The sequence below is a fragment of the Portunus trituberculatus genome, chromosome 31, assembly GCF_017591435.1.
Source record: "Portunus trituberculatus isolate SZX2019 chromosome 31, ASM1759143v1, whole genome shotgun sequence".
In the NCBI taxonomy this organism is placed as follows: Eukaryota; Metazoa; Arthropoda; class Malacostraca; order Decapoda; family Portunidae; genus Portunus; species Portunus trituberculatus.
Genome location: NC_059285.1, coordinates 1,271,622 through 1,281,621, shown reverse-complemented (window position 1 = coordinate 1,281,621; position 10,000 = coordinate 1,271,622). Strand labels below are relative to the sequence as shown.

Sequence of the window (10,000 nt, the reverse complement as noted above, 5' to 3'; positions counted from 1 at the left end):
TGTGTGTGTGTGTGTGTGTGTGTCTGTGTGTTTATCTATGTGACATAGAGGAAGAGAGCTATGGTCTTCCTGTCTTGTTCTGCAGTTTACTATTGAGTCTCTGAATATTCTCAGTATAAGATATTTTTATATCTAAAATGCCTCTGTAATAAAAAGTATAGTTAGTATTGATATCTCTTTTGTGAAGGTATAATTTGCAGTTTCTATTGAGCTTCTTTAGTTTCTTTGATGCCATGTTTTTTTTTTTATATTGCCAGAGACAACATAAAATACATTGTTTGTATCATCTACAAGAAATGTAAACAGTGGCTAGACTGTTCAGGTGGAGCAGATTTGTCCCTCACCCAAGAGCTGTGGGATACGGATGAGATCCACTGGTGGGGGATCAGGGCTGCTGTACAGCTTGAACAGCACGGTGATGTCTGCCGGGTTGAGGGCGTTGCGGGCCAGCATGGGTGCCAAGGCTTGGGCAGCCCTGGGGTGGGCCATGGCACCATTCAATGCCAGCTGGATTGGAGTAACATTCAGGCCACTGGTAGGAAAAGAAGTAGAAAGAAAAAAAGTGTTAAAACAAATACCAAGGAAAGACAGTAAATAAACATCAATATATATATATATATATATATATATATATATATATATATATATATATATAGAGAGAGAGAGAGAGAGAGAGAGAGAGAGAGAGAGAGAGAGAGAGAGAGAGAGAGAGAGAGAGAGAGAGAGAGAGAGAGAGAGAGAGAGAGAGAGAGAGAGAGAGTCTTTATTTTTATGACAATAAAAAGTTCCTCCTGAGAATTCCCAACCCTGTGCCCTTCCTTACCTCCAGTACAAGCCAGGTGACATTGTCTTCATCCTTACATCTCAGGAATATTTTAGAATATTTCCAAATCACATACAAATGGAATTTTCAAACATAATCTTTCATCAAACTCCACCAAAGGTATGAAACCAAATGTCTTTGCATTACAGGCTTATTAATCATACAAGCAAATAGAAGTATCAAGATTAATTCATGCAACTTTTCATAATGGAAATAACACTAATCCAATTAGTACTACCAACCACCACCACCACCACCACCAGCTGAGGGACTCACCTGGTGATGGCATACTTGGTTATCTCCTGCTGCAGGCGCCGGATGTTGTTGCCGCCCTTGGTTTCCTGTGAGAGGATCTGCAGCATCACTTGGGCATAGATGTAGGTGTGCTGCCCGTGACACACCATTTTCTGCAATGAGGCACATCTTATAACATTACAAAAGAGCACAAAACACAAGAATCTAAGACAATAAGAGATGACACAAAAAGCTACCAAGTTTGAACCCATTGTTCCTTGTTCTGATTACTGATATTGAAAATTTTGCTTGTCACCTATTTTTCTTTTTTTTATTTATACCATGTGGGCTTTTCACAGGAATTTATGAGCTAAAGGGGATACTTTATGGGGTACCTCCTATCTCAAAGCCCACCCACTAGGAAACCGTTGCCCCGAGTGAGGAGGCCCAAGCTACACTCAGACCGTGGACAGGATTTGAACCTGTGCGCTTGGAGACCCTCGGATCCCAAAGCACGCATGGTTCCACTGTACCACGGCTGCCCCTGTTATATCTCCTATATCATTCAAAAACTTCTATCAGGTATCTCTTAATCTATGCCTCTCTAAAGCAAGGAGCGTGAGATGATCTGATTAAGTGATATAACTTTATTCTATGTAAAGTAACAAAATCTACAAGCAAAGACTCACAGCAAACTCGACCACTGCCTTGTGTCGTGAGTCCTCGGGAGACTGAAGGAAGTTAGCAGTGGAAGTTTTGAGGATGCGTGAAAACACCTCAATCTGTTGGGCAGCTGTGGAGATGCTGGTTATCTCACCTTGGAAGCCGGCATCTGAAATGAGCTGCACGAAGGATGGAAAGTGAAGGTTGATCATTAATTGACAAGTGGTTCAAGAAGCAAGACACTTTTTAATCTTACTTATGGGACTAGAACCTTAGTGGGCCTTTATTTATCTTTTTATTTATTCATTAACTCTTTCTTTAAATCTAACTTTTCAAACTTGAACTCATTAAGGTTTTATCCTGATTACTGATCCTAAGAATTTTGCTGGTCACCTTTATACTCCAAGGTCTCCAACAACATTCTCTGCTCACCAAACACAACATGCACTGTACCTTGATGGTAAAGTTAAGCATGAGACACTCGGGGAACTCCTCGGCCAGCTGGTACACCACCGACCGCCACGTGCTGTGTTCTATGAGTTCTGTCAGCCATGCTGGGGCCTGGAGGTGGGAGGTTCAAGGGAGTGTTATTTCTGTGTTAATTATATTCTTTTGTTGACTTTAGTTAAAAGTGTAGCAGCTCAGATAGCAGTGCATTTGACTACAGAAATGTCCCTCATTTGGATCCTAGTTATAGCTGTGATTCTTCTGAGATGACTGCCTGCTCTCAGGTTCACCTGTCCTTAGAATAGGTACTGGTCAGCTATGACAAGGAACATAAAACAACATAGCAAGGAACTGACCACCCTACTCTATACATCGAGATCCAGGAAGGATGGTGCTACCTGCCTTATGCCAAAGCTAAGAAATAAGTACATTGGACACACCTTCATGTTTTGACCTTGAGTTTTTCACAGCTGACCCAGAGCTCTATATCTTACCTATACATCACTAAACTGCCTTGCTCTTATCTTCCTTGTAAAACTACCTGTTTGTTAAGTAATGTCCTAGTGGCACAACAACTATAACATGAATGAATTTTTCAAACAATAATCTTGGAAGTGCTCTATTCAGTTATCAGAATAGAGCATGGGAGGAGCATGGCAAGATATGATGTGCTGTGATTGGGAAGGAGAACAAGCAGAAGAGGATTAGAGAGACACAAGCAAACAGAGAGGAAAACTGAAAAACCTGTCTATACAATCACTGCAGCTCCTTGTTCAATGAATGAAAGTCTTGGTTGCCTTAGAAGCACTCATGATGGTACACTCACATCTCCCTCCTCAGTGAAGATGGTGTCTGCCTTCTTGGGGTCAAATGTTTTAAGGATCATCTGCTTGAGGTGATTCTCTACCATGGCCTGCACGTCATTGATACTTGCACCTGCCAATGGAAGGGCACAATTTCAGCAATAAAAAGATACAAACTGACATGAGATTTAGCCTTATATGCTAATTTCTTATGTGACTCAATTGACTGGTTTTTTTAGTAGACTGTGATGTCTGCTTTTTTAGCAATTGCCTTGAATAAATGGCTGTAACAGGCATCTCTCATTTCTCCTATTGACAACTCTCATTCCTGTATGCTAATCTTGTCACTCTTTATCTTTTAATCATGCATTCCAGTACTTCATTTCTAGTTTTGCATAAGCTATCCTGCTACATACTCGTAAGTCAACAACATCTATAATGAACTTGAATATTCTTATCATCTCATTTCCATCTATTCTCTCCAGATGAGCAAGCTTCTGGATGCTGCACTTCACAATCTTCACCATTTCCTTTCTTCTCTTCAGCTACACACACTTACAACACTCACAGCACCCCCCTCTCTTCATATTACAGCCACCTCTTCACTAATATCCTGAATCATTGGGTCCTGGTTTCAGCACCATAACAGCTCTTTTTCTAAACATGATCTTAGCTTTTCAGAATACAAAGGGGAGAGAGAGAGAGAGAGAGAGAGAGAGAGAGAGAGAGAGAGAGAGAGAGAGAGAGAGAGAGAGAGAGAGAGAGAGAGAGAGAGAGAGAGAGAGAAAATTAGTCTTACAGTAATGATGACCACATATATTAATAATCTCCTGTCACTCACCTGCCAAGATGAGCCACTCAGCCATTAGGTTAGCCATCTGGGCCACGGCTTGATAGTTCTCAGACAACATCTCAATGACCTGCTCTGGATTCCCACCAGCCTGGAAATACCTACAAAGCAGTTTTTGTTAGTTAATCTGGCTAGCATGAAGGGTGCCAAGATTCACAGGGCTGATGGCCAAACAATAGTGTTGCACCACTGGGAACACAACATGTGGGCCACTCCAACTTGCATTTAGGATTATTTCCTCCCCATTATTATATTATGACATTTATATACAACTACCTTATATTATTCACAAAGATAGAGGTAAGATTGTTACATGAAAATATACTGAGCTCCTATAAGCAACAAGACTAGTTATGAGAATATGTGGATACAAACATACTGTCTATGTGTTTGAAATAATTCCTTGCAGAATTAATTAATTACATCATGATGTATCAAGTACATTGAAATATGTGACTATGGATTTAATCAAAATAACTTTGTATCATCGAAGAAAAGGCAACCTAACACCTCATGGAGTTTTCATGCCAGCAGAGCACAGTGCCACAGTGTGTACAAGCATGGTACAAGTGGATCAAATGTAAAGGAAAACTGGTAAGGAATCAATGAGGAATGAAAATGGCAAAATGCAAGGTATATCCCTCACTGCACCTTTTGAGAGTGGAAAGATACCGGGCTCCATGATGAAGTCCGTGCTGGAAAACTGACGCAGACAGTTTGACTGCACATCAGCTGGGCTGAGAGCTTCATCTTCTTCCTGCAATATGAAAGAAGGAAGCATGACATGGGGACAAAACTAAGTATACAAATTGCAGCAATACATTCATGTGCAGGATACGTAATACAATAAGTAAAAAATGCCATCTTCCATTACTGACCATTTCAATTCAAATGAAAAACCAACTTGAAAATTAACATGCAATTCCAGTCTTTTCAACCCCTAGTGTCAAATTTATTGCCTCAAGAGTTCTGCTAATTGCTTAATGGGTTTTATTTTATATGGAGAATATTTTCAGGTAGAATGGTTTGGTGGCACGGGCAGTCTCGGCAGTCCAAAAGAACACTCACCAAAGGCTCTGTGTCTGGAGCGTCCTCCCACACACGTCCCTCAAACTCCTCCTCCATTCTGAATGCTGTAAAACAATACAGACAACTCAGAACACCTAACTTCACGGACGCTGTTTTAGCAAGAGGTACGATGTGGTGTTGCTGATTTAGATTGTAAATGACAAATTGAGGGTATTCAGTTCAGAAGAAAGGGACAGTTGAGTGTCATTAAAGAAGAGGTATTTATGGTATCAATGGAGAAAGCTGTCAGTCTCACTGAAACAAAAAAGTGTGGGTATATCATCTGAAACAAGACATTCTCAAAGACGCTTTTCTTCTATACAGTTTCCCTCGCAAATTACTCAATAAATATTCAATGCTAACAAATAAGTTTTGCATGGAACATGAAAATCCCAGCATCAAGTTTGGTTAGGTTTAATAAGAATGCATCAATGATTCTATATGAATAGAACATGAAAATTTCTGTATTTAGAAAAACATTTACTAAAACAAGGGATACATTCCGAAGTCCAGAGAATTTTTCTTAAGGATTTCCGACTGTCAGGAGCGTTCATTTAGTGTTCTGGACATCAACCCAGAATACAATGTTTGATGCATTCCTTGTTAGTTACTGTCAGACGCCTTTCTCTATAATTACCCTTTCATGGTTCACTTTCCACTCTTCAGAAGGGACTCAAAGGCAGGTATAGGAGTCGCCATTCAAATATTAAAATTTAAGAAGGGTGTTATTAGATTAATGTAATTTTGTGTGAAGGACGAGAGTTGTCTGAAGAGGGCAGGCTGTGACTGCTACCTTAAGTTGTGAGACATAAAGGGCAACGTTCAGAGGCCACAACTTGCTTGGTGGTACGTTGACAGCGCCGCCTGCACTATTATAGTCTGTTACATCAGCAAAACACTCATCATCAAGACTCACTGCCGTAGCTGGTGCCCTGTGTGGTGTGTGAGGCTGGTCAGCGCCGCCAACACGGCCAGTCACTGGTGTCCCAACACTCAGCACCTCCTGAGCCTTGTAGTGTTGTTGGTGTTGAGGATGTGAGGGCACTGCACTGGGGCCGTGCGGTCTGTAGTGCCAAGGGTTAGAGTGCCCTGAAGGTGCTGCCTGCAGGTAGGTAAGGTTCCGGTGAGGTGTTCTGTCTTGTGAAGTAAAACAGGTGTGCCGGGGTGTCTTTAGGGCCCTATGCTGGCCGCGCTAGGTCCTGGCGGTGGTGGTGGTGGTGGTGCTGAGTGTCCCGCGGTTTGTTGTTTACAGTTGAGGGGGTCGGGGATGGGGGCCGGGCCGGGGCTCGGGAGGGGCGGGGGAGGAGGGAGAATGCAGAGGAGGGGACGCCGGGGGTCGCACAGAGAACCTACCGACTTGGAGGGGCGACTGTCTTGTTTTTGACATTCTAGATTTTGATATTTTAAATTGCCTTTAATTTTTTCTTTTCCTACTTTTACTGTCTCACCAACACCACTGCACCGCACACACTACGGTGCATCGGCACACCAGACTTAATGATAACAGCTCTACCAAAGCAAGCGTTGAAGGCTCCAATCAATATGGATCTATCAGTAGCATCACAGTTCTTATTCATGATACACGATTTTGCCACAATAATGAAAACACGAAACAATACAAGGCATGCCACGCCCTTACTTCACTTTCCTCATTCCTGCTGAATACTGGTCTACTGTTTACTTGTCACCTGTATCATATGAATACCATTAAAAGATCCCCTTAAAACTTGTTACAAGGTCACATTATTAGTACTCTGGTAATCCATCTGTCTATGTCTATTGCACTGTTACCATTTACTCATTTCTTTCTACTTTCCCTAGTCTTCTGCATATCCAGCCTCCTCTTCTGCTTAATTTACTTCTACCTTATTTTAGTTAGAAAAATAAAGAAAGAAACAAAAATGTTCCATATTTATTTTTATGGTCAATACATACATAGGAAAAACCCTAAAGTAGCAGTCAAATCTTCACTAGTCACAACTTTGATCAGCACAGCACTGCCTTAAATATGTCTGTGATGAGTGAAGCCTGTTACACTGTATAGACTGAGCAGCCTCCCTTAACAATGTTGTCCACAGGCCATTTCCTGACAGAACCTTATTCTCTGTATATCAGTAAGGATTTATGGCACAGAAACATCAATAGTTATTCATTTTCCGTAAGTGACTGAGTCCTTTACTAATGGCTGCCTCTATGTCAGGGGCAGCAGTCTTATGATGTGTTCTCCTGCTTGTCATGGGACCATAGTATTCATGAGTGGCTGGCGGAGCAAACTCTGGCCGACGTTCCTCCCTCAATGGTTCTTTTGGATCTGGTGGTGGAGAGTGGGAGTCTCTCCTCAGCTGGTCCCCAGTGGCTTGGTGCTGGTAAGAAGAGGACACTGTTGCCTGGCTCCTGCCTTCCTTGGGATGGTAGCTGGAGGGAGGCGCAAATTCCTGGGAGCGCTGAGACCTCTGGCGTAGGACCCATTCCTCCTGAGTCAAGGTGGAGGTGACTCCCTCCTTGCCCAGGTCCCACTCCCTCACTCCACCCACTTTCTTTCTGGGTGGAGGGGAGGGTGGGAGAGGAGCTGGACCCACTATCTGCTCCTCCTCTTCCTCAGACCCAGGTGGGGTCTTCAGTTTGTCATCATCTGAGGGGCAAAGATTGTTTTACCAACATTAAGATTGGGCAATAATTAATTGAAAGGTTAATTCCCTATGCTGGTCCCAACAAACAAAAGCTTATACTCAACACCTAAAAGAGTCCTGCCACTCATGTACAGCACTTAAGCACAATGCTAACAGTGTGCCTCCTTCAACTCTCACCTTTCATGGGCAATCCCATTTTAAGCCTCTTCCTCTGCCTCACTTTCTCTAACCGTGTCTTCATGGCCTTCTGCCTCTTATTGGCAGCAGCAGCAGTGGTGGCTGTAGCTCGCTGTGCCTCAGTCTGCAGGTCTCGTAGTAACTCCATCTGGGCTTTGCGCTCCTTTTCATTGCGAGAGAACTTAAGGAAGCCGGGGCCGTGGGTCCTGGCCTCTGAATAAAGTCATTAGTCAGTCTGGATAGTAAAGTGATAATTTCCTGTAGTCAATCTTCTTTATACCAATGGAGAGAGAAAAAAAATTCTAATAAATCCTACACAAGATGTGCATTACTTTTCTTTGAGAGTGCTTGTGCTTTGTCTGCACTCACTTACCATCATACAAAATATCCTGGTAGTGGAGGTCCTTCTTGGTGGCATTGGCTTCTTCCTCAGCTTGCCACTTCTGGTGCAGTGCTTCTCGATGAAGGTCCTCCACTTCGAGAGGATCCAACACTGTCTTTTCTTCTGTCTCCTAGAAAAAACATGAACTGTAAGGTTACCATTGTGCATTCTGATATAGTTATATTCTAAATGTCAAACATTACATACACCAGTCAAAAATTTCCTGCAGTCCTACTCTAATATGTGAAACTATTCACACAATATTATCATTACCAATACACTGCAGAAACTTGTAAATCATCCTTTTCTCTCTTAAGGAAGAAAAGCATAGTTATCACTGAGTACAATGGGAAAAGTGCACACTGAAATACTGGTCCTGCAAGAGGCTTTAAAATGTGACATTACATGACAGATCTAATTTCCTTCACCATTTCCCATATCACAATTTTATAGAGACAATAACAGTAGATTATGATTATGAAAACTAAAAGCTGCACTTATATGAGCCATCCTAGCAATGTAGAAGTGAGGAGTGGGATACCTGGGCAGCATACACCCACTTACTGAAGGGTTCAGGTCCTGGGATAGCTGTTTGTCCTGCTCTAACTTTTCTGATAACTCAGCTCTCCGGCACTCCCTTGTGCGGCCAAATGCATCTGTGTACTCCACCCTGGGGAGAGGAAGGAGTGAACATGTTAAACACACACACATACACACAAACACAAAACTGTCAGAATTAAGCACATAGGGAGTATGCATGGTTTGGTGTAAGATGGTGAAGAAACCTACCATTCATTGTCATCATCAGCATTACTCTCCTCATGATGCACTTCTTCACTCTGCTGTTTCTGCTTCCTTGTCTTCTCTTTGTCCTCCCTTGTCTTATTTCTTGTCATCACATCATCTATAATTTTTTTCTGAGGGAAAGGCAAGCTTACATCACTTTCTTGTTAGGAATGTGCACTCTCCACATGCCTACTTAAGTGAATATGTGCACTAGAAACAATACAATTACAACAAGGGCAATCTGTAATCATGAAGTGATGCAGTTAAATGGACATCTCCTCCTCATCATTATACTTTATATTTCAGCTTTTCTCAGAGATAATAGAAAGCTGAAGTTACTTTTTGCATTCTTTAGAAACAAATTTAGGAGGCTCATTTTTGTTCTGTTTCCATCAATCATAGTGAAAATTAATGCATGTCACAGAAATTAATTTAAATCCCAAACTCTGCTTTTGGCTGCAGTGTAACATTCAGTAAGTGGCAGGAAAACATTTGGCAACCTGAAACCATGGCAAACACATCCGCACCCACTTCAGTGTAAGTACAGCACACACTGGTTGGACAAGGACTGAGAGATGCTTACCTGGAAGTTAACCAAGAATCTTTGGTTGAGGTTGTCATTCTCCAACACTTCAATGCCTTGCTGAATCTTGTCATACATGGCTGCTTTTCTCTCCAGTGCATTCCTGCAGAGAACAAAAGATGATACAATGCTGAGCAAGGTATTTAAAGGAAATATTGTCAGCCATTTACTAATGAATCATGCAAATGAGACAACACCTCTAAAATCATGATAGTTTAGGATTACAAAGGATTACCTGGACTTCTCCTCATTCCTCTGTTCTGCCTGGTGCTGCTCTTCATCCCTTGCTGCTCGGCTGGCGACTCCAGGATTGCTGGCTGAGGATGCCTTGGGTCGGGCTGCTTCCTTTTCCCGACCTGCTGCTCCTCGTTGGCCTGTCCCAAATTTGCTTGCCTCTGCACGCTTCTTTTGTAGCTCTGCTCGCAGCCCAACCAGCTGTCAGGAGACAGTAACAGCTTGGTGATATGGTTCAGCTTGGTGCACAGCCAATAAACTGGTGCACTGCAGCATGTGACTCTGGGATATCCAGAGGGTGACTAGTCTCATTATAAAAT

The 10,000-nt window shown here is 42.3% G+C and overlaps 2 protein-coding genes across 4 annotated transcripts in view; both read right to left on the bottom strand.

The window, feature by feature from the left end:
- Positions 1-6,147, bottom strand: part of LOC123511499 (negative elongation factor D-like) — a 12,619-nt gene extending 6,472 nt beyond the window's left edge. The window contains 10 exon segments of the mRNA XM_045267450.1: positions 345-532; positions 1,100-1,230; positions 1,747-1,899; positions 2,174-2,281; positions 2,994-3,103; positions 3,812-3,921; positions 4,472-4,484; positions 4,487-4,577; positions 4,889-4,953; positions 5,805-6,147. Of these exon segments, the coding sequence (XP_045123385.1) occupies positions 345-532; positions 1,100-1,230; positions 1,747-1,899; positions 2,174-2,281; positions 2,994-3,103; positions 3,812-3,921; positions 4,472-4,484; positions 4,487-4,577; positions 4,889-4,945 (961 nt within the window). The 5' untranslated portion in view covers positions 4,946-4,953; positions 5,805-6,147.
- A 639-nt stretch (positions 6,148-6,786) lies between these two features.
- LOC123511494 (coiled-coil domain-containing protein 174-like) overlaps positions 6,787-10,000 on the bottom strand; it is a 5,632-nt gene continuing 2,418 nt past the window's right edge. For all 3 annotated transcript variants that reach the window (XM_045267439.1, XM_045267441.1, XM_045267440.1), the window contains 7 exons: positions 9,682-9,881; positions 9,447-9,549; positions 8,867-8,994; positions 8,642-8,747; positions 8,069-8,207; positions 7,696-7,908; positions 6,787-7,520 (listed from right to left, as the gene is read on the bottom strand). In XM_045267439.1, coding sequence (XP_045123374.1) covers positions 7,027-7,520; positions 7,696-7,908; positions 8,069-8,207; positions 8,642-8,747; positions 8,867-8,994; positions 9,447-9,549; positions 9,682-9,881 — 1,383 coding nt within the window. In that variant the 3' untranslated portion in view covers positions 6,787-7,026. The remainder of the gene's footprint in view (positions 7,521-7,695; positions 7,909-8,068; positions 8,208-8,641; positions 8,748-8,866; positions 8,995-9,446; positions 9,550-9,681; positions 9,882-10,000) is intronic.